This window comes from Rana temporaria, chromosome 6, assembly GCF_905171775.1.
Source record: "Rana temporaria chromosome 6, aRanTem1.1, whole genome shotgun sequence".
NCBI classification, from domain to species: Eukaryota; Metazoa; Chordata; class Amphibia; order Anura; family Ranidae; genus Rana; species Rana temporaria.
In genome coordinates this window covers 10,974,125-10,998,496 of record NC_053494.1, presented here as the reverse complement: position 1 = coordinate 10,998,496, position 24,372 = coordinate 10,974,125, and the positions used below count along the sequence as shown (strand labels likewise).

Below are 24,372 nucleotides of genomic sequence, written 5' to 3'. Positions count from 1 at the left end.
GGGGTGGGTCAGCTATGATGTTAGGGTCTCTCACCACAGTGATCTTACCAGGTCCTTGCCAACTTCCTAGACCAGAATAAAAAAGAAAATGGTAGCGGGCAGTGGCTGCCGGCCATAAGTCAGGGCGGCCTGGGAGGCAATGGCCACCCTTCCCCCCGGCCCAGCCCTCCCCTGAATGTGCTCCTCTAAAGGAGGACGCTCTCTGCTCCCCACTCTGACTGCTGAGAACAAATCCCATGTCACGCCTGTCACTCAGCGCAGTCAGAGATTGGAGCCCGAAAGCCGGAGCACCTGGAATCATCCTGATTAGCCGGCAACTCTGTCCAACTAGCCGGAAAGTTCTTAAAGCGGAACTTTATCCATATCAACTTAATTTTCTTCATCAAGAAACATAGATTCCACATGAATAATTATGCTACCGAGATGAGTGTGCGCTGTAAATGGTCTCCAGCATTGCTCCTGCTTCTTCTTTCTGGGAGGTGGCCATTTTTCTGAAGCCCAGAGCCCCAGTAAATACTGAGGCCCGGATTCACGTACGAGTTACGCCGGCGTATCTCCAGATACGCCGTCGTAACTCTGAGTCCGAGCCGTCGTATCTATGCGCCTGATCCTTAGAATCAGTTACGCATAGATTTGTATTAGATCCGACCGGCGTAAGTCTCTTACGCCGTCGTATCTTAACTGCATATTTACGCTGGCCGCTAGGGGCGTGTACGCTGATTTACGCCTAGAAATATGGAAATCAGCTAGATACGTCAATTCACGAACGTACGCCCGGCCGACGCAGTACAGATACGCCGTTTACGTTAGGCTTTTCCCGGCGTAAAGTTACCCCTGCTATATGAGGCGTAGATGCGGCATACCAATGTTAAGTATGGACATCGTCCCCGCGTCAAATTTTTTTAATTTTACGCCGTTTGCGTAAGTTGTTCGCGAATAGGGCTGGGCGTCATTTACGTTCACGTCGAAAGCATTGGCTTCTTGCGGGTTAATTTGGAGCATGCGCACTGGGATACTTTCACGGACGGCGCATGCGCCGTTCGTAAAAAAGCGTCATTTACGTGGGGTCACATTAAATTTACATAACACACGCCCACATCTACCACATTTGAAATAGGCGGGCTTACGCCGGCCTATTTACGCTACGCCGCCGCAACTTTGGTTTGAGAATACGGCACTTGCCTGTCAAAGTTGCGGAAGGCGTAACGTAAATAGGATACGTTACGCCCGCACAAAGATACGCCATTCTACGTGAATCCGGGCCTTGGACTGTCAGCAGATTGGCCTTTAGTGACCTTGATTTTCAGCACAGTGATAAAAAAATGGAGAGCAACTGAGCATGTGCACATGGGGGGGGTGGGAGAGTCCCCACTGGTTATTATTTTTAGCCCCCAACCCTTACAAAAATTGGTGTAATCCAGTCACCAGGAGGCAGAGGTGAGTGTGGCCCCACCCACACAATATACTGGTCACAGACAACATACATACGGTTTCTGAGGTCTATAATGTTAGTCTTACCTTGTCGGTTAAGACGAAAGCGTCCACAATATCTACGACTTCTTCATACACACCCGGAAGATAGGCACCAACCTTTTTCACCAGCCACTCCTCCCCTGCGGAACAGAGAGGCAGCCAGAGGTGAGAAACTGAGCACCATTCAAGGTTCTATAATCTCGAATTAAAATATATTTTTTGAAAAAAATAAATAGGCTGCCAATGCCAGCTGCCATACGGGGTATCACATAACTTGAGGCATTGACTTGGATCATCATATTCAATAAATAAAATAATAGGTACTGACCTGTGACCCGGGCATGGTCCTCCCTGTCCTGGCACTCCTTGCGGGCGCGAAGGCGGATGGCCTGGTTGTGGCGAATGACACTCGATTGGATGGTCTGAACCACCTCTACCTCCTTGCGGGGGATGTAGGTACCTGGCAGGGTGAGAGTTCAGAAATGAAGATCCATCTCTAATTCTGACCTTGGTTAAGAATTAAAAAATTGGCCTATAATCAATTTTTTGGATCAGCACTAATTTGGTGACGCACTTGCAGCTTCTAAATCACCCAAGAATGAAAGTGGCAAGAGTTCCATGCAGTCGTTTCTCCATCTCTTCCGGGTAAAGCCATAACTCTATCACTTGCCTTTACAATGGCAACCATGGCTGAAAAGAGGGAATTCCACTGGGGAGATCTTACTGTCTGGAGCATGACACCATCACTTGCCTTTGCAATGGCCGCCATGACTAAGAAGTGTCAATCCAATTGGGGAGATCTTAGTGCTGGAGAGGGACACCATCACTTGCCTTTGCATTGACCACCATGGCTGAGAAGACAACGGAATCCCATTGGGGAAATTCTTACTGTCTGGAGCATGACCCAATCACTTGCCTTTGCAATGGCCACCATGACTAAGAAGTGTGAATCCCATTGGGAAGGTCTCATTGTTTGAAAGAGACTGCATCACTTGCCTTTGCATTGACCACCCATGGCTAAGAAGAAGTGTGAATCCCATTGGGGAGGTCTTACTGTTGGAGAGGAACATCATCACTTGCCTTTGCATTGGCTACCATGGCTTAGAAGTGTGAATCCCATTGGGGTGGACTTACTGTTAGAGAGGGACATCATCACTTGTCTTTGCAATGGCTCCATAGCCAAGAAGTGGGAATCCCATTGGGGAGAGCTCACTGTTGGAGGGCAACACCATTACTTGCCTTTGCATTGACCACCATGGCAGAGAAGAGGGAATTCCACTGGGGAGATCTTACTGTCTGGAACATAATCCCATCACTTTCCTTTGCAATGGCCACCATGGCTAAGTAGTGTGAATCCCATTGGGGAGGTCTCACTGTTGGAGGGACACCATCACTTGCCTTTGCGTTGACCACCATGGCTGAGAAGAAGTGGGAATTCCACTGGGGAGATCTTACTGTCTGGAACATGATCCCATCACTTTCCTTTGCAATGGCCACCATGGCTAAGTAGTGTGAATCCCATTGGGGAGGTCTCACTGTTGGAGGGACACCACCACTTGCCTTTGCGTTGACCACCATGGCTGAGAAGAAGAGGGAATTCTACTGGAGAGATCTTACTGTCTGAAGCATGACCCAATCACCTGCCTGTCCATGACTAAGAAGTGTGAATCCCATTGGGGAGGTCTCACTGTTGGAGAGGGACATTATCACTTGCCTTTGCATTGGCCACCATGGCTAAGAAGTAGGAATCCCATTGGGGAGAGCTCACTGTTGGGGGCCCCAGAAGTCAGCAAAGTTCCCTACCTGGGCCTTCAAACAGCCACTCATCACCGGCCACAAACTTCTCGTTGTCATCTTCAAAGTCCAGTAGTGCTTTCAGGTGCAGCGCGGTGTTGGCGAGGACCACTGTCAGCGGTTGGACACCCTACACCAGAATGGAAAAGCATACAGAAATTATCTCCCATGAATAATCCAATTTCTCATACATTCAAATTCTCACTACAGTCCTTTGGATTTGGTTGGCTATAGGCAGGCAGATCTCCAAGAGGGCATACCTGCTGTAACTCCTCCCCCGGGTAGAGGGGGAAGGGATCCTGGGTCAGACGGATCTCCTGGTCTCCGTGCCGCAGTTTGGCCTGTCCGACGTCATCGAACTGCACGTTACGGGTTGCGTCCCTCAGCACCGGGTTCTGAATCACGCAGTAGTGCCGGGGTGGCACCATCACCATGCGAACCGGATGGAACAGCACCCTGCGCAACATGAATGCAATTTATGACCAATCAACAACGATTTAATAATATCAGGTTAAGCAATACTAAAAAGTATATTCACACACTGCTGCATAGTTAAAGGAGGCCTCCGCCATCAAATAAAGAATCAATCGATTGCCTTGTGTTGGCCTTACAGCAACACTTCGAGGTCCATTTATATTTGTCTCAACATTTGCAGCAAAATGTCGCAAATACTTCCCTTAATTCTTACAATACGTGTGAAATGTCATTTATATGCATTTTCCATGGTCGTCAGTTCCATCTAGTGGCCATACTTAAGTATTTTCCTGAGAAAGCACAATCAGAAAAATGCCACATTTTGGCCACTAGATGGAGCAAACGATCATAGGAAATACAAAGATATGGTGGAGAGTCCTCACTGGTTGCAATGTTGCTCATAATGACACGTAATGCCCATTTCTACACTGTGGGCGGCCTGTGTGATGTACTCAATAAGAAAAATGCAAGCTGTAGGTGGCCCTGCAAGCACCACCCCGCGTGACAAAAAAAGTGGATTAAAAAAATATATAATAAGCAGAAAAGTATTGGCCGGAAAATGACTGTGTCCTATCAGATTGTAGTTATTGTTTGGGTATTCAGAGAGCCGCAGATGGCCACTATGGCTATACAGCCTTCCTTTATGGGATCCCCTCCTACCCCAGGCCCCATAGAGGATATGTGAATCTCATGGCTATACAGCCTCCCTAATGGGGCCTCTCCTCCTACCCCATGTCCCATAGGAGTTGCATGAGCCAGTAGCCTATTGGGACACCCTCTCTAGCCCATAGGAACCGTGTGGGCTGCTATGGCCATACAGCCCCCATATACATGCCTCCCCCCCAATCCAGGCCCTATTACAGCACCGAAGGCTCTTAGGACTATACAGCCTCCCTAATGAGTCTCCCCTCTCCTACCCCATGCCCCATAACAGTTGCATGAGTCAGTATGGCTATACGTCGCCCCCCCCCCCCCCATGACCCCTCTTTGTACCCCAGTCCCCATAGCAGCCACGCGGGCTGCTATGGCTTTACAGCCTCCCCAATGGGGCCTGTCTCCTTCCCCAGTCCCCATAGCACCTGCGTAGGCTGCTATGGCTAAACAGCTTCCCTAATGGTTCCCTCTCCCACTCCAGGCCCCATAGTAGCACTAAGGGCTTTCATGAATATACAGCCTCCCTATTGGGAGGCCCTCTCTACCCCAAAGGAACCGTGTGGGCTGCTATGGCCATACGGCCCCCATATACATGCCCCCCCCAATCCAGACCCCATTGCAGCACCGAGGGCTCCTATAACTATACAGCCTCCCTAATGAGACTCCCCTCTCCTACCCCACGCCTCATAGCAGCCCCCTGGCTTCTATGGCTATTGTTACCCTACTGTCTAGGACAGTGGTTTAGCTTGTCAAATCCAGACCATACAGCAAGAGTGATGTTCTATACGATATACACTCTCCACTGAGTGTTTTCCCATTTAAAAAAATCAATTGTTGAAAAATGCCCACACAGCAGACTTCCACAGCTAATGTATATACACAAGTATCCAATTCAGATCAGATGTCAGTACATTACGGTCCATAGGGGAGGCGCCGATGATGGATATAAAATCTAAATCTGAATAATTCATGTAGAGTCAGACAGACAATTTGACGATGGTCAGTGCCGCCATCAGGAATTATGGGGCCCCTGTCACAGCTTCAGGCATGGGCCCCCTGGAGCAGAGAACCGGGGGGGTTGCTGCCGCCTGAAATTGAGAAGCAAGGGGGGGCTGCTGCGAATTGAGAAGAGAAATAAAGAAATTATATATATATATATATATATATATATATATATATATAAAAATATAAAAAAAAGGAGGGGGGGTAGCCATCCGGGGCTTTTTTTATAAAAATAAATTACTTTTTTTTTTTTTTTTTTTTAATTTGTTTATTTATAGACAGGGACAAGGCCGCGCGGGCCGACATGGTACAATAGTACAAACAGTACATGTGATAGGATAAGTAGATCACAACAATACACGGGATCAATATAACGTTACACATTGCATGATGGATCATGGTAGGCGCCTACTGTGTGGCGCAAGCGTTAAGTGGCGTGTGTGCCCTAGGAGAGCTCCCGGGCTCCGTCGCCTGGTAAAACCAGTGGTGGCTCCCAGAGGGTGTCTCCTACTCAGATAGGGAGGCGTGTTTGTTGGGTCGTAGCTCAGTGTCGGGTCCACACGACCTGCCCCCTCTTTTTCTTTTTATGTCAAGAAGGAGAAAGGGAAGGGGGAAAGAGCCCCAGTGTGGGGTAGTAGAAAGTTCCAGGGAAAGAAAACAGGTCTGAAAGGGGGAAGAAGGAGAGAGGGTGGGCATGGATAGGGGGGGGGGGGGGGGTCAGTCACCTTACAGATAGGCTCACCCTAGGGGTAGTCCCTGTACCTTGTGGGCTCGCTCCCTGTTATGTAAATGGACTGGAGCAGGGGGGGGATCGTACTGGTATGGTAACGTTCACCCAACAGCCGCGGGCTCTCTCAGCGCCTGGCCCTCAGCTGAATAGATGAAAATATTCCATAGCTGCCAGGTTTCGGTAAATGTTTCCTGCCTGTTGTGTGCTGTGAGGATGAGATCCTCCATGTGCTTTATCTCCTCCACCTTCGTGATCCATTGGGATACTGTCGGCGGGAGCGTGGCCTTCCAATGTAGAGGGATGCAGGCCTTTGCTGCATCCAACAGGTGCCTGATCACAGATTTTTTGTATGTCTTCTCCGGGACGGTAGATACGTGTAGGAGGAAGAACGCTGGGTCGTCCGGTATAACGCGGGCCGTGAATTTCTGGGCCACCTCACGGATCACCCGCCAAAAGCGACTAAGGCCAGGGCAAGACCAAAAAATGTGCAGTAGCGTCCCCCTGTCTGCCCGACAGCGCCAGCAAAGATCAGGCGTCGCCGGGAAGAACTTGTGGAGCAGTACTGGTGTCCTGTACCATCGTGACAGGAGCTTGTAGCTAGTTTCCTGCGTCTTGGCGCAGATTGAGTATTTGTGCGTGAATCTCAGAATGCGTTGTCGTTCGGCCGCAGTAAACTGACGGTTCAGCTCCTTTTCCCACTTAAGCATACCCGGGGGCACGAAGTCTGCGCATGGAGTATTTATAAGACTATAGGCTACGGAGAGTGTATGTGACGTGGTTTCTGAGGAATTGCAGAGTTCCTCTAGTGGTGTGAGGGGCTGGGCATTAGTGGCTGGCGGTGTCAGGGAGCGAAGGAAATGATTTAGTTGGTGGGACCTCAGGAAGTCCAACCGAAACGGGCCTGTGGGGTCAGAAAGTTCCGCAATAGTATTCCATCGTCCTCCCGAACTAAAGTGGGAGGCTTGGTGGAATCCCGCCCCGACTAGATCTCGAAAGGCCAAGTCACGTATGCCCGGTATGAACTGGGGGTGCCCCAAAATGGGACACAGCGGTGAGCTGTTCGAGGACAAGGGCGTCTGTGAGATGAGTCTGGCACAGACTCGCGTCGTGTTGCCAATCAGCGGATGTCGTTTAACGTCTGCCGGTAGGTTCGGAGCGCACCAAGGTGTTCTGTTAAGGGGGATCTCGGTCTGGTCCTGCTCTATCTGCACCCAGAGCTTGTTCTCTCGGTTGCGGCACCAGTCTATAAGCCTACTTAGGTGGGTCGCTTGGTGGTAGGACCGGATATACCCGGGAGTGCAAGGCCCCCCTGGCATTTGGGTAGGACCAGAAGTTTAGCTGACAGCCGTGGTCTCTTTTTAGCCCACACAAATTCAGTGAATACGGATTGCACCCGTTTAAAATATGATGTAGGGATATGTATAGGTTAGGCAGTGCTTGAAATTACAATTTTTTAACTTGTATGGGTTCCCCCCCAAAATCCATACCAGACCCTTCTTCGAGCATACAGCCTGGAAAGGGGGAAGGCAAATGAACCATACCAGGCCTAATGCCCTCAACATGGGGGGGGGGGGGGGGGCACTTTGTCCCCATGTTGATAGTAAGGACAAGGTCTTCTTCCCCACAACCCTGGCTGGTGGTTGTGGGAGTCTGTGGGGGAAGGGGGCTTATCAGAATCTGGAAGCCCCTTTAACAAGAGAGCCCCCAGATTCACCCTCCGTGATTGAGTTTGGGGTACACTGTATTGTATTTTGGGGCAACCATTACTCATACCGATTTTTGGTCTATGTAGCAGTGCAATTGCTTTGACTCTCTCGTTACCAATTGCTGAGACAAAATCTTCCATAATGAGTGCATTGTATTCAGTCAGACCTGACTGGTGGATTTACATTTACAGTGAGAGGTTAAAAAAAAACAAAAAAAAAAACTCAACTGCTTTTATGTTAAAACAAAATGAAAAGATTATCATGTTACTTTGATGCAGCGATACCCAGACCGCCATGGGGCGCTCACCTCTCATTGTCCTGGCGGATGTAGGTCTTGGGCCCGGTCTCCACGCGGGCAATGTTGGTGTTCTGGTCCAGCACATGGATGTAGTGGTACGGGGGGATACGGATGATGGATTCTTCACTCATGGTTAGGCCGGAAGGATGAAGCTGAAAAGGTGAACAGATAAAGGATTATCCGCATGTTATTTCAAGGTTTTATTTAGCAGGAGTGCCTACAATGCCAATAACCATTATCATTTATTAAGCGCGTCATATCACTAGGCAGGTGTGCAAACTAGTGTCACGTATGTAGGCAGGTGTGCAAACTAGCGTCAGGGTTGCAGGCAGGTGACTGTTAGGTGTGGTAGCAGGTGAGTGTCAGGTTTTCAGCAGGTGTGTGTCAGATGCGCAGACAGGCAGTGTCAGGTTTGCGGCAGGTGAACATCAGGTGTATAGATAGTTGAGTATCGTGTATACAGTAGAGCTGGGTGTGGCAGGGAGACCAACCCGGGGGAAATCCTAGGCGGGTGTGCAAACTAGTGACACGTATGTAGGCATGTGTGCAAACTAGTGACAGGTTTGTAGGCAGGTGTGCAAACTAGTGTCATGTATGTAGGCAGGTGTGCAAACTAGTATTACGTATGTAGGCAGGTGTGCAAACTAGTATTACGTATGTAGGCAGGTGTGCAAACTAGTGTCAGGTTTGTAGGCAGGTGTGCAAACTAGTGTCATGTATGTAGGCAGGTGTTGCATTTTTGAAAACGCTTGTTGCCTTTTTTTTGTGCAGGCAGGTGTACAAACTAGTGTCGCGTATGTAGGCAGGTGTACAAACTAGTGCCACGTCTGTAGGCAGGTGTGCAAACTAGCGTCGCGCATGTAGGCAGGTGTGCAAACTAGCGTCGCGCATGTAGGCAGGTGTCCAAACTAGTGTCGCGTCTGCAGGCAGGTGTCCAAACTAGTGTCGCGTCTGCAGGCAGGTGTCCAAACTAGCGTTGCGTATGTAGGCAGGTGTGCACACTAGTGTCACGTATGTAGGCAGGTGTGCACACTAGTGTCACGTACGTAGGCAGGTGTGCAAACTAGTGTCACGTATGTAGGCAGGTGTGCACAGGTGAGTGCCAGGTGTGCAGGCGGGTGACTGTTAGGTGTGGTAGCAGGTGTGTGTCAGGTGTGCACACTAGTGTCACGTATGTAGGCAGGTGTGCACACTAGTGTCACGTATGTAGGCAGGTGTGCACACTAGTGTCAGGTTTGTAGGCAGGTGTGCAGGCAGGTGACTGTTAGGTGTGGTAGCAGGTGTGTGTCGGGTTTGCGGCAGGTGAACATCAGGCGTACAGACAGCTGAGTATCGTGTATACAGTAGAGCTGGGTGTGGAAGGGAGACCAACCCGGGGAAATCCTTCACCTTTAGACACAATTACCTGCATGCTGTTAACCCTTCTACTACCCTGTACAGCCACCCAAAGCAAATTTGATGCATCTAAAGATAACCTATCACCCCACTGCAGATCTCCCTCTGAGACGTCATCATGCTGATCCAAAGGCTTCAATACTATGAGAGTCGCTAGTCCTGAAGAAGTGAATGATTAAAAAAAGCTCTGATCTATAGAGATGTATATAAAATGCACTTTTTTATCGATCAAAAAGCGTTTCCCAGCGCTAAACCTTTCATCTGATTTCTAAATTGCTGCATTTGTAAATTCCAAGAGGAATAGTAGTGGTAAAAAAAAAAAAAAAAAGCACTTGTCGGTTTAGCCAATCTTGTTTTTTGTACAATTCTCCTTTAAGGGGGCGTGGCAATGGGTGTGTCCTATGCCTGCATACCTTTGCTGATAGGTGTCCCTCATTCCCATCTTAAAAAGTTGGGAGGTATACCCGTCATCCTGCCCTCCAGTAGACTGAGCAGCACAATCACAAAGCCTCCTCCACTATTAGAGCGGCTCCCTTTTATCTCTGACGTTGCCCTTTAAGAGTGACGCGGCGCCCTCCGCATGCGAATACTGACAGATGAACACATGAGGGAGATCCTGGTGGAGGAGGGGAGAGCCGCCATCATGTCCTGTAAAAACTCAGCTATCGATGACGGATACACCGCACACATGTCCGGAAGCCCAGCTTGCACCCGGACCCATTTCACAGCCAAGCCTTTCCCGCACATCAACACATCACCGCACATTTTCCATTGTCAGTGCATTGCTGCAAAGCCCATTGAGGACTATGGCAGCACATGAAGGCTAAACGTTTCATCTGCTTCTATTTTACCTTCCCTGGTTCCTCCCTTTCCCCTAAATAAAGCCTTTCCATTGTCATTACATCCCTTGTTCTAGAGCCGGTGATATCATCACTGGGTCCCTGTGCTTCCCTGTACAATGCAGGCAGGTCTAGGCTGGTGGGAGGGGCCAGCAGAATGCCATTCACACAGTGTCATCTTAAGAGCATTATATGCCCCCGGGCAATACAGTGCACTGGGGCCCTGTCTACACAATCACGCACGAGAATTTACTGACAAAAATCATAACATTTACTTGCAGAACCACATTTTTTACTGCAACTGCAAAAAAAGTACCTAAAATTACAGTTTTCAGAAAGGGAACCCTTATGTAAAGGGGAACGCTGCAGATCATGATCTAAGGGGGGAACTCTGATGTGGAGGGGGGGCTCTGGTGACCAGAGACCATCTTATATCAGAGTCCACTGCTTTCTCTTTCCCACTTACATCAGGGTCCGCAGACTGAGTTCCCCCTTGCATTGTAAGGGGGAATCCTGCAGACTCTGATGTAAAGGGGAACTCTGATGTGGGGGGCACTCTGGTGACCAGAGACCACCTTCCGTAGAGTAAATACACTAAGGTAAGGGGGGTCACTAATATAGGAGATGGAACCTTTATATCAGTGCCCCCTTAAATTTTTGCATTCACTCCCCCCTTACATCAGCAACCCCCCACACTCGTGGAGGACCGGATCTTCTCTGTGATTTCCGCAAACTGGGCATGGGCAGTTCTAACCCATCACTCTCCACAATTTTTTACTGGGGTTGCTGGGCAGCCGGTGGGGCCCCCCAGGCAAGCGGGGCCCCCGGGCAACTTCCCAGCGTGCCCAATGGAAAAGATGGCCCTGCATTCACAGCTTCCTGGAAACATCTCAGCCTTGGTACCCCCTCTCAACAGCCCTTAGTCCCAATGCAAGCAGTGGGCGGGCTCCTGGGAGGAGTTATGCAAATATCAAAATGCCAGGATGGGTGGGCGTCAGTCAGGGGAAGTGGGCGTTCCTAGGCAGGCTGCATTTACATAGGCAACGCCCACATGTGATGCGGAGCGTCCACGATTCAAAGAACTGAGCCAATGAATGAAAGGGGCGGGCCAGGGATAGTCAGGATGAGGAGGAAAGGGCTAGATCAGGGATCTCCAAACTTTTAAAATAAAGGGCCAGTTTACTGTGCTTCAGACTTTAGGGGCCATTGGGAGAAGAAAAGGTCCTGATGTCAGTGGGGGGGGGACGGGGGACGCATTGAATTGTGCCCCATTAGTGGTGTCATTCGGCCCAATTGTTGGTGTCATTGGAAGGAATTGTGCCCTATTGTTGGCATCAGGGGGAGGAAGAGAGCCCCATTGTTGGCGTCATTGGCAGGGATTGTGGATATAATTAGGATGAATTGTGCCCCATCATTGGAGTCATTGGGAGGATTTGTACCCCATTGTTGGTGTCAGGGGGGGAGAAAGAGCCCAATCATTGGTTTCATTGCACCCCATTGTGCCACTTCCTTGGTGTTATTGCACCCCATTGTTGATGTCATTGGGATAAATTGTGCCCCATCGTTGAAGTCATTGGGAGGAATTGAGCCCCATCATTGGAGTCATTGGGAGGAATTGTGCCCCGTCATTGGAGTCATTGGGCGGAATTGTGCCCCATCATTGGAGTCATTGGGCGGAATTGAGCCCCTTCATTGGAGTCATTGGGCGGAATTGTGCCCCACCCCATCATTGGAGTCATTGGGAGGAATTGTGCCCCATCATTGGAGTCATTGGGCGGAATTTTGCCCCACCCCATCATTGGAGTCATTGGGAGGAACTGTGCCCCATCATTGGAGTCATTGGGCGGAATTGTGCCCCGTTATTGGAGTCATTGTGCCCATCATTGGAGTCATTGAGAGGAATTTTGCCCCATCATTGGAGTCATTGAGAGGAATTTTGCCCCGTCATTGGACGGAATTGTGCCCCATCATTGGAGTCGTTGGGAGGAACTGTGCCCCATCATTGGAGTCATTGGGCGGAATTGTGCCCCGTCATTGGAGTCATTGGGCGGAATTGTGCCCCGCCCCATCATTGGGAGGACTTGTGCCCCATCATTGGAGTCATTGGGAGTAATTGTTGATGTCATTGGAAGGAATTGAGCCCCATCATTGGAGTCATTGGGAGGAATTGTGCCCCATCATTGGAGTCATTGGGAGGAATTGTTGATGTCATTGGAAGGAATTGAGCCCCATCATTGGAGTCATTGGGAGGACTTGTGCCCCATCATTGGAGTCATTGGGAGGAATTGTTGATGTCATTGGGAGGAATTGAGCCCCATCATTGAAGTCATTGGGAGGAATTGTGCCCTATTGTCGGTGCCACTGAGCCCAATTATTGGTGTCGGGGGGGGGAGAGAGCCCCATCGTTGGTTTCATTATGCCCATCGTTAGTGTCAGTGGGAGGAATTGTGCCCCATCATTGGTGTCAGTGTGGGGGGGGGGGATTATGCCCTACTGTTGGTATCAGTGTATGAAATAGTGCCCTAAGAGCCAGATAAAAGCAAGCATAGGGCCACATCCGGCCCCCCAGGCCGCAGTTTGGAGACCACTGGGCTAGATGATGCCAGAGTTCCTTCAGCCAGGAAATGGGGTGGAGCTTCACCTGACTTGCTGCAGCTTCAAATGCACCTTGTGAGAAGCTCACAGTGTGCGCGATCTGAAGGGTCCCTGCTGTCTTCCGAGACCTGTGTCTCCCCCAGAAGACAGCTGGGGGGACGGAGGAGGGGCCGGTGATGGCATAGATATCCACGGATACTGCGGCTATCTATGCCCGGAAGTGGGAGCAAATAACTGCATTATACAGGTATCTGCTCCCCCCCTCCCCCTGAAAGGTGTCAAATGTGACAGCGGAGTATTCCGAAAAGCGGAAGTTCCATTTTCGGAAATAACTCCACCTCAAACTGTTTTTCTTTCGACTTTGGACCTTGTCAGGTTTTAATTGCTATCCAGGGATCTATTGGAGAGATTCACATTCACTTCCTGTCCTGGTGACAACAGACAGGAAGTGAGGGGAAAATCAGCAATAGGGGATTCAGTAAGAAAAACCTGACATGTGTCGGCGTCCCCCACCTTTTTTTTTTTACCAAGAACCCGCCCCCCTCACACCCCTTTTGTTTTACTAAACTTTTTTTTTTTTTTTTTTTACTCCACACTACTGTTGGGGAGTTTTCTCACACTGATGTAGTTGTCACTGGGACAGGAAGTGAGGGGGGGGGGATCCCAGATAGAAGTAAAAACCTGGCAGGGGGATCTAACCCTTCCCTATTTTATCCAAAACTGATTTCTGTTCTGTAATAATCAGCCGGCTGTCATGTGAGCATCTGTTGGTTCACACCGGGGGGGGGGGGGAGGGCACATTGCTCAGCCATGAGCTGTACTACTTCCTTTTTGTATGACGAAGATCCAGCCGGCTGCAAGGCCTGGGGGCGCCTGCAGGGGGAGTCACATTTCACAAGCAATGACACAGCACCAGGAGTGGAGGAAGAATGGAGGAGGATATGGAAATTTTATATTTTTCATAGGAAGTTATAATAGAGAGAAAAAAAAACAAGAACTCTTTCAAACTCAGCAAATCTTCAACCCCAACATTGTCTATATTTATATTTTTTCATAGAGTAGAACTATAGGGATTTTTTTTCCCCCCGTTTTGGATAGAGCAAAGGAGTGTTATAACCCCTGTAATTTTTTATTTTTTTTTGGTCCATCTGTGCCCTATTGCAGAGATTTCCCTGCACTTCCTGTCCAATAGCCAAAACAGGAAGTGAGAGGAAATCCCTGCAAAGTGAGGGGGGACCCCCCCCTGTTTGTCACCAGAACTTGTGTCCCGATTATAAGATTTCTTTACTTCACAAATTTTAGGCTGCATTCACACTATAGCGTACTGAATCGCGGCGTTTTGTCCCGCGAATTGCGGCGGCAAATAGTGGCGTTTTGTACCGCGATTCGCGGCGACAAAACGCAGCGATTGTGAATGCAGCTTGTGACCCCCTCTATGGAGATGGTTCACATCTCCTAGCCGAACGCCGAAAGACGCCTGAAAAAAAGGTCCGGGACCTTTTTTCAGGTGTCAGGCGTTCGGCGTGGAGATGTGAACCATCTCCATAGAGGGCAATGCTAAAGCATCCCTCTGGCGTGTCGGGGCGGCAGCGGCGTTCACACTACAGGCGTATATACGCCTAGGTGTGAATGGGGCCTTAGGATTTTCTTTTACTTTCAATAATAATAATAATAACAGTAAAAAAGGACAAATAAAGAGGGTGAATCTCTCCAACGGGGACTCAGAGAACAATAAAAACCCGACGGGGTGTAATCCCTCCCTATTTTAGCCTCCAAAAAAAAAAGTTGTCTTTCGTTTTTTGAATCTGAACTCCAGACACAAACAACAAGATAAAAACAAAAGAGCCCATTAAAAGGATAAAAATAACAAAATCAGCAATTTGCTGCAACGTTCAGCTTCAATCCAGAGATTTCTCCTGCAGTATTTGTTTTCTGCCACTAGATGTCCTCAGTCTGAACCCAAGTAGTCCTCCTAGGACTGGACAGAGAAAAGAGAAGAAGCACAGTGATGAGCTCATCTCTCTGCTCTCTCCTCTTATCAGCATGCTCCTTATCAGCATGCCCCCGATTGGCTCTTTGTGCTGCTTCTTCCTCTGACACCCCCCCACCCCCCAGCCCTGCTGGACAGGAGCTGCAAGAGGCCGACACCTAGTCATATCCAGGCAGTGATGTATTAAAGGTTAGAGAGTTGCATTCATTTATGTCTTTACTTCTGTCAGGTTCCCTTTTCTGTCCCCATGATGGAGATTTCCCCCTCACTTCCTTAACACGTGACACCAGAATGAGAAATGGGGGAATTCCCATCAGGATAGGAAGATGGCAATGAAAACATTCATATTCCCCAGCCTGTGTGTTTTTTTTCTGTGTCCCCATTGGAGACGTTTCTCAGCACTGACAGGAAGTGAGGGGCTGAATCTGTTCAGTGGGGACACCTACTGTAATAGAAATGTAACCCTTTCCGGCCTTATTTATTGCCAAAGTTTTACAGCATGCTGGTCCGTGTGCCCCCCAAACCTCCCAGGGTCCATGCGCCCCCAGGGTCTCTGCGCCCAACCGCCCATGATCAATACCCCCCAACCTCCCATGCGTCCCAAAACCTCAATGGTCCATGCGCCCTCAAACCCTCCCAGGGGTCCATGCGCCCCCCCCCAAAACCACCCAGGGTCCATGCCCCCCCCCCCCCCAAACCTCCCAGGGGTCCATGCGCCTCCCAAACCCTCCCAGAGGTCCATGTGCCTCCCCCCAATCCTCCCAGGGCCCATGTGCCCCCAAAACTCTCCCAAGGCAGATACCCCCCAAACCCTTCCAGGGTCCATGCACCCTCAAACCTCCCAAGGGTCCAATGCGCCCGACAAACCCTCCCAGGGGTCCATGCCACCCCCCAAACCTCCCAGGGTTTCAATGCGCCTCCCAGGGGGTCCATGCTGCCCCCCAAACCTCCCAGGGTTTCAATGCGCCTCCCAGGGGTCCAAGCGCCCTCAAACCCTCCCAGGGGTCCATGCCCCCCCAAACCCTCCCAGGGGTCCATGCGCCTCCCAAACCCTCCCAGGGGTCCATGCCCCCCCCAATCCTTCCAGGGCCCATGTGCCCCCAAAACCCTCCCATGGGTCCATGTGCCCCAAACCCTTCCAGGGCAGATACCCCCCAAACCCTTCCAGGGTCCATGCACCCCCAAAACCTCCCTAACAGATACCTCCAAACCCTCTCAGGGCCCATGCGCTCCCAAAACCTCCCAGGGCCCATTCGCACCCAAAACCTCCCATAGCAGATACCCCCAAACCCTCCCAGGGTCCATGCACCCCCAAACCCTCCCAGGGTCCATACGCCTCCAAACCTCCCATAGCAGATACTCCCAAACCCTCCCAGGGTCCATGCGCCTCCAAACCTCCCAGGGGTCCATGCCCCCCCCAATCCTTCCAGGGCCCATGTGCCCCCAAAACCCTCACATGGGTCCATGTGCCCCAAACCCTTCCAGGGCAGATACCCCCCAAACCCTTCCAGGGTCCATGCGCCCCCAAAACCTCCCAGGGTCCATGCACCCCCAAAACCTCCCCAGCAGATACCTCCAAACCCTCTCAGGGCCCATGCGCCCCCAAAACCTCCCAGGGCCCATTCGCCCCCAAAACCTCCCATAGCAGATACCCCCAAACCCTCCCAGGGTCCCATAAGAGATACCCCCAAACCCTCCCAGGGTCCATGCACCCCCAAACCCTCCCAGGGTCCATTCACCCCCAAAACCTCCCATAGCAGATACCCCCAAACCCTCCCAGGGTCCATGCACCCCCAAACCCTCCCAGGGTCCATGCACCTCCAAACCTCCCATAGCAGATACCCCCAAACCCTCCCAGGGCCCATGCGCCCCCAAAACCTCCCAGGGCCCATTCACCCCCAAAACCTCCCATAGCAGATACCCCCAAACCCTCCCAGGGTCCATGCACCCCCAAACCCTCCCAGGGTCAATGTGAAACTCAGTGCATATGAATAGAATCCAGTGCTGAGGAACTACAAGAACCAGCCTGTTAAGAAGCAGACCAATCACACGCCTCTGCTTATTAAAGGGAACCTGTACCATAAGAATATGTAGGTTGCCATTGCTGCTATTACAATGCTGGTTGCCTGGCTGTCAAGCTCATCCTCTGGCTTCAGCACTGAAGGAAGCACGCAGGACTTCTCACCGAGCTCTGACTTTCTAATCTCCGAGGATAGACAAAAGTACTGGTCACAGACAGCCAGGCATGCTGCATTTTCCAGCATAGGGTCTTCACTGCTGCAGCTGCCATTGCCCAAAGGTGACACAGTCATCGCCCTGTCACCACCTCTCTGCACTGACACACAAGCACAGGGGAGCGGGTACTCCACCCAACACTGGTATGCCAGCTACAGGCATCTGAAAGGGGCGAGATGACCCCATCAGAGGAGTCTCACTCCTCCTGCATCATTAAATACATTCATGGGGAGGACTAACCCTTCCGAAGCAAAAAAAAAGCTCAGTTGGGAGAGCGTTAGACTGGGAAAAAAAAAAATTCCAGCTCCAGTTCCCTGAACAGTGGGCGGTACAACCTGTCCTCCTCTGATCCCTGTCCCTGGTGGGTGGACTGGCCCTTTAAGAGGGCAGCTCAGAATCAGAAAGATACAAATGTAACAAATTAAATGAAAAAGTTTCTGCTACAAAAAATCTTCCACTTCCTCCCCACCTTAGGGTGTACGCAGCTCCGATCTACTCCGGGACGGTCATCCAAGACCCCCCCCCCACCCCTTCCCGGAATCCCCCCACCCCCTCTGTCCTGGAATCTACATTCAGAGGGGTACAACAGAGAGGAAAGGGGGGGGGAGACCCCTAAAGAAGGGGAAAGGATTGTAACCCCCCCAGAGAGGAGAGAACATTACCTGTGTCCCTGCTCTGTGCTGGATCTCAGGGAGGACAGGGGTGTGAAGGGGAGGAGGGGCTAAGGAGACAGAGGACACGCCCCTGGGGGTGTCACTGCACCAACATCAGCTTTTTAAAGGGACAGTCCAACCTTCAGCCTACTTTCTCCTCTTCAGATATGTAGAGGATTTTCTTCTTAGTAAAGTCAGTTGTCAGGGAATACAAGAGACACAAGGGGGACCGTCCCAAATAATAGGGATTGTGTTTTCTGTGGATGGAATGCTGGTGATTGGATATTGAACGGATTCGCTGGAACTCCAATGATTGATGGATTCATGAAATTGTTTATTTCTCTGTATGGATGACAAATAAAATAAAGAAAGAGGACCTGTCCTGTCCTGTTCTGTATTGGAAGTTTTTGTGGATAGTGAAAGAAATCAAACTCATTCTTTTCACATTAACCACTTCAGCCCCGAAGGATTTGGCTGCCCAATGACCAGGCCATTTTTTGCAATTCGGCACTGCGTCGCTTTGACAATTGCGCGGTTCCCCCCCCCCAACACACACATCCTCAGGCTTCACATGGCCCCAACTTCTCCCTCCCTCCTCCTCAGGCTTCACAGCCCCCCCATTCTCACATCCTCAGGCTTCACAGCCCCCCCCCCCCTTCTCACATCCTCAGGCTTCACAGCCCCCCCCCCTCTCACATCCTCAGGCTTCACAGCCCCCCCCCTTCTCACATCCTCAGGCTTCACAGCTCCCCCCCCCTTCTCACATCCTCAGGCTTCACAGCCCCCCCCCCTCTCACATCCTCAGGCTTCACAGCCCCCCCCCCTCTCACATCCTCAGGCTTCACAGCCCCCCCTTCTCACATCCTCAGGCTTCACAGCTCCCCCCCTTCTCACATCCTCAGGCTTCACAGCCCCCCCCCTTCTCACATCCTCAGGCTTCACAGCCCCCCCCCTTCTCACATCCTCAGGCTTCACAGCCCCCCCCCCTTCTCACATCCTCAGGCTTCACAGCCCCCCCCCCCTTCTCACATCCTCAGGCTTCACAGCCCCCCCCCCTTCTCACATCCTCAGGCTTCACAGCCCCCCCCCCTTCTCACATCCTCAGGCTTCACAGCCCCCCCCCCCCCCCCTTCTCACATCCTCAGGCTTCACAGCCCCCCCCTTCTCACATCCTCAGGCTTCACAGCCCCCCCATTCTCACATCCTCAGGCTTCACAGCCCCCCCCTTCTCACATCCTCAGGCTTCACAGCCCCCCCTTCTCACATCCTCAGGCTTCACAGCCCCCCCCTTCTCACATCCTCGGCTTCACAGCCCCCCCCCCCCTTCTCACATCCTCAGGCTTCACAGCCCCCCCTTCTCACATCCTCAGGCTTCACAGCCCCCCCCTTCTCACATCCTCAGGCTTCACAGCCCCCCCCCCCTTCTCACATCCTCAGGCTTCACAGCCCCCCCCTTCTCACATCCTCAGGCTTCACAGCCCCCCCCTTCTCACATCCTCAGGCTTCACAGCCCCCCCCTTCTCACATCCTCAGGCTTCACAGCCCCCCCCCTTCTCACATCCTCAGGCTTCACAGCCCCCCCCCCCCTTCTCACATCCTCAGGCTTCACAGCCCCCCCCCTTCTCACATCCTCAGGCTTCACAGCCCCCCCCCTTCTCACATCCTCAGGCTTCACAGCCCCCCCCCTTCTCACATCCTCAGGCTTCACAGCCCCCCCCCATTCTCACATCCTCAGGCTTCACAGCCCCCCCCCCATTCTCACATCCTCAGGCTTCACAGCCCCCCCCATTCTCACATCCTCAGGCTTCACAGCCCCCCCCCCTTCTCACATCCTCAGGCTTCACATGCCCCCCCCCTCCTTCTCAGGCTTCACAACTCCTCCCTCCCTCCTCCTCACAACACCCCCTCACATCCTTAGGCTTTACAACTCCTCCTTACATCCTCAGGCTTTACAACACCCCCTTACATCCTCAGGCTTTACAACTCCTCCCTCCTCCTCAGGCTTCAAAGGGCCCCCCTTCTCCTCACATCCTCAGGCTTCACAATGCTGTCCTCCTCCCCCCACCCTCAGGCTTCACAACTCCTTCCTCCTCACATCCCCAGGCCTCATAACACCCCCTCAGGCTTCACAACTCCTCCCTACCACATCCTCAGGCTTCAAAGGGCCCCCTTCTCCTCACATCCTAAGGCTTCACAATGCTGTCATCCCACCCTCAGGCTTCACAATGTTGTCCTCCTCAGGCTTCATATCCCCCCCCCCCATTCATTAGGCTTCCCTGCCCCCAAAACTCACAGAGCTCTGCTCAGAGTCTCAGTCCTGTGTGAGATTTCCCTCTTCCGGCTCACATGGATGACATCATCGCCCCGCCCCCAGCTTCAGTGGACGTCCAGTATGACTGAGAATGGAGTCACACAGATCCAGTGACAGCCCCATAGACACCCACACTAGTCATGTCTGGTGGCAGCAATTCCCACTGACAGTGACATGGCGAAAGTCAGATGTGACCCTTTTTGTAACAGAACACTGTGCATTGTTTCATGAAATCCCCCAAATGCTTAGTGTGCTGGGATTTCATTCAAAATAATGGTCACTGCCACTCAGTAATGCATTTTACATGTGATAACATGCGCACCACGCCGCCACCACCACCACTCACAAGTCTTAGTGGCCGTGTTGTGGTAATGTTACATGTTACATGCTGCGTATGTCAGCATTTGTTCTTAACCACTTAAAGACCGAGGCCTATTTCTAACACTTGTTGTTTACAAGTTAAAATCATGTTTTTATTGCTCGAAATTTACTTAGAACCCCCCAAACATTATGGGCCAGATCCACGAAGAAGTTACGACGGCGTATCTATTCATACGCCGCGTAACTTCTAGGTTGCTCCGGCGTATCTTTGTTTTGTATCCACAAAACAAGATATGCCTGAAGCTGGTCTAGATCCGACTGACGTACGTCTTAGTACGCCATCGGATCTAAGGTGCATATTTACGCTGGCCGCTAGGTGGCGCTTCCGTTGATTTCCGTGTCGAGTATGCAAATTAGCTAGATACGCAAATCCACAAACGTACGTCCGGCCGGCGCATTTTTTTCCGTTGTTTCCGCAAGGCTTTTTTCGGCGTAACGTTACCCCTGGGTCTATGAGGTGTACGCAATGTTAAGTATGGACGTCAGGCCAGCGTCAAATTTTCCGTCGTTTGCGTAAAACGTTCGCGAATAGGGCTTTGCCTAGAATTACGTTCATGTCGAAAGCATTGGCTTGTTGCGGGTTAATTTGGAGCATGCGCACTGGGATACCCCCACGGACGGCGCATGCGCCGTTAAAAAAAAAAGGCATTTATGTGGGGTCAAGACGTATTAACATAAAACACGCCCACAACTTAGTGAATAGAATTGCGCGCCCTTACGCCGACACATATACACTACGCCGCCGTAACTTACAGCGCAAATTCTTTGTGGATACGGAAAATACGCTGTAAGTTACGGCGGCGTGGTGTATTTGAGATACGCTACGCCGGACTTAAAAATGCGCCGCGCTACGTGGATCTGGCCCTATATATTTTTTTAGCAGAGACCATAGAGGATAAAATGGAGATCATTGCACTACTTTATGTCACACCGTATTTGTGCAGTGGTCCTACAAACGTATTTTTTTGGGGGGGGGCAAAAATACACTTTTTTTTTACTTAAAAATAAGAAAACAGTAAAATCAGCACAATTTCTTTCTATGATGTGAAAGATAATGTTACGCTCAGTAAATTGATACCCAACATGTGAGGCTTCAAATTGCAGGCGCTCGTGAAATAGCGACAAACTTTGGCACTATAAAATCCCCATAGGTGATGGTTAAAAATATCTACAGGTTACCGGTTTAGAGTTACAGAGGAGGTCTAGTGCTAGAAATATTGCTCTCGCTCTAACAAACGTGGCAATACCTCACATGTGTGGGCGCGACTTGCACATAGAGTCAGGTGGTGGCCATCTTGCCCTCACTCAACTTCCTGCCCACCCATCCCGGGGATCGGATAGTTTCCACCGCTTCTAACCGCTCCGATAAGCGTCGGAGATGCCCGAGAGGGGCGTGCACCTCTCCCGCCGCCCATAAAAGTGATCTCGTGGCAAATCCACCACTGAGGCAGTGAATAAAAATACCATTGTTATGGCAGATAGCTGACTTTTAATGTTAGGGCACTCACCATTCCTGGTAAGGGAACCAGACAGTGAAGCCTTTCACGAAGCGTGCTGCACTTTCTAATTGGCCCAGAGGAGGGGGGCCGAACTTAGAGGATATTCGGCCGCGGCCCGTCTCCCGGAAGTGGGAAAAGGGGCCTGTTAAAAACAATCTCTTTGAAATTTACCAAACCAGTGTGATGGGGGCAAACCGAGAAAGGCTGGTGCTATGAAAGTCAGCTAAAACATTGTTTTATTATTGCATATGAACAGCAGTCAAAAAGAAATCCAACGCGTTTCGGCCGTCAGGCCTTAATCATGGAAGATGCAAGACTGTATTCACTTTGTCCAACTTATCTAATCACACAGACCCTTATACTACATCGTTCTTGGTAGGTCTACGGCTGCGTTCCGTGAACGCATATAAAAGCGAGCAATTTTGCACACGTTTACAAAATGCACAGAAAAACGTATGCTGTGCTTGCGTTGGCTATTCATTGTCCATGGAAGTCCAAATGTGGCAAACAGACATGCGTTGTTTTTTTTTCAAGTGAAAGAAACACTCAACAAAAGAGTCAAAGCTCACGGCTAAAAAATGCGCAAACCTCAATGCTCAAAAAGTTACATGAGCTGATTTGGCGCATTTGGCGCGTATACCAAAGCCCATTAAAACGAGTGGACTGCCCTTTGCGTGTAGCGCCAATACACACACAACAAACGTGCAATTTTACACACGCTCACGAAACGCTCGCATGTGAAGGGCAGGGCAGCCATCACACATTTTGGGGCCCCTTACACAGCTTTTGGCAGGGCCCCCCTAGAGCAGAGAACCCGGGGAGGGTTCTGACGGAAAAAAAACAAGTGTAATCTCTTCTCTCCTGATGTAAGATAATAAGCGGGGGGCGGAGAGGGGGGGGTGAGGTGAGGCACTGGTCACCATCGGGCCCCTTACAGGAGCAATGCAAAAAAATAAAAATAAATTAAAAATAAAAATGGGAGGGGGCCAGGCCCGGATTTCCCACAAGGCCTCGGGCATGGCCTCGGGCATGGAGTCCCCCGACGCCCGGAACATACAGTTAATGGCGGTAAGTTGCTTTCTAGCAGGACTAAATGTAGTGTGGGGGAAATACTAAGAAATAATAATTAAATTAATAAAATAAAAAAGTAATTAAAAAGTAAAGAATAAGAAAAATAATATTAAAAATAATAAGAAAATTATACAATAATAAGAAAGAGTAAATGACAAGCTACAAATAAAAATAAATAAAAAAGTGATTAAAAAGTAAAAAAAAAAAGAAACAAAAAATATTTGAACTAACCATGCCGCCCCTGCCACCCGCTTGCCATTTTCAGTTGATTTGGGGGGTGGGGGTAGTTTGGTTGGCGGGGAGGGGGTGCATTGCGGAACCTGGCCTTGGGGCGGCAGGGAGAGCAAATCCGGCCCTGGGAGGGGGGCCAACCGGGCCTGTAAGGGGCCCTCGGGACCATCTTACAGGTGTAAAATAAAAAACATGTAATTAAAAAAAATAAAAACAGGAGGGTGGCCAGCTGGGCCTGTAAGGGGCCCTGGGGACCATCGGGCCCCTTACAGGTGTAATGCAAAACATTTTTTTAAAATAAAAACGTGAGGGGGGCCAGCCTGACCCCTGGGGACCATGGGGCCCCTTACAGGTGTAATGTCTGTACCCCCCTGATGGCGGCCCTGGCGAAGGGAGATTGTACCAGAGGAGTTTAATATGTGTGGCCATCACAATCAGGCTGCGCAAACCAAACTGCTGATTGCAAACATTTGCATTGAAAGGAAGATGAGCAAAGGGAGAACTCTGCATGCAAAGGGAGAGAATGAACATCCGATCACACAGGAACGTGGCTGCCATTGTGAGGGTTCAACAAATGATCCGAATATAGAAAGCTGTGGGAGTGTCATTGTGTCATTGCTGGGCGTAGATCAGGTTGAACCACATTTTACTGACCAAAAAGCTAACTGAGGAGATGTTTGAGTTAGGGAGCGGTGCCGCACAATGGAAAGGGAAGGTCGGACTACCGCATTCACTACAATTACAGTGACATCAAAGACGGACATTCTCACCGTTCGTGCGTGAGAAACCCAATAACACCTATGAGTGACAGACAGCCTGCAGGCTCTGCCTTGCTATCGCTTCACTTCAAATGCCAAATTTCTAAGAGCTACCGTTTAGAAGATTTTTAACCGTATTCAACACAAATAAAAACTGGACCAATAAAGTTGCATCGAAAATTCACGAAAAAAAAACATCAACTTTATTATTTCTATTAATAGTCAATATAAAGAAAAAAAATTCAAAACACCAAAAAAAAAAACAAAGAAAAAGATTAAAGCT

At 50.3% G+C, this 24,372-nt stretch overlaps 1 protein-coding gene across 2 annotated transcripts in view; it reads right to left on the bottom strand.

Moving 5' to 3' along the window:
- The window catches only part of LOC120943066 (major vault protein), a 44,976-nt gene extending 27,022 nt beyond the window's left edge, over positions 1-17,954 (bottom strand). The window contains exons 1-6 of one of the 2 annotated variants that reach the window (XM_040356150.1): positions 17,848-17,954; positions 8,141-8,283; positions 3,528-3,723; positions 3,277-3,397; positions 1,802-1,933; positions 1,519-1,613 (exon numbers count right to left, since the gene is read on the bottom strand). In XM_040356150.1, coding sequence (XP_040212084.1) covers positions 1,519-1,613; positions 1,802-1,933; positions 3,277-3,397; positions 3,528-3,723; positions 8,141-8,262 — 666 coding nt within the window. In that variant the 5' untranslated portion in view covers positions 8,263-8,283; positions 17,848-17,954. Of the gene's footprint in view, positions 1-1,518; positions 1,614-1,801; positions 1,934-3,276; positions 3,398-3,527; positions 3,724-8,140; positions 8,284-9,536; positions 9,558-17,847 lie in introns of those variants that run through there. The other variant, XM_040356149.1, reaches the window with a different exon arrangement.
- Between the last annotated feature and the right edge of the window lie 6,418 nt (positions 17,955-24,372).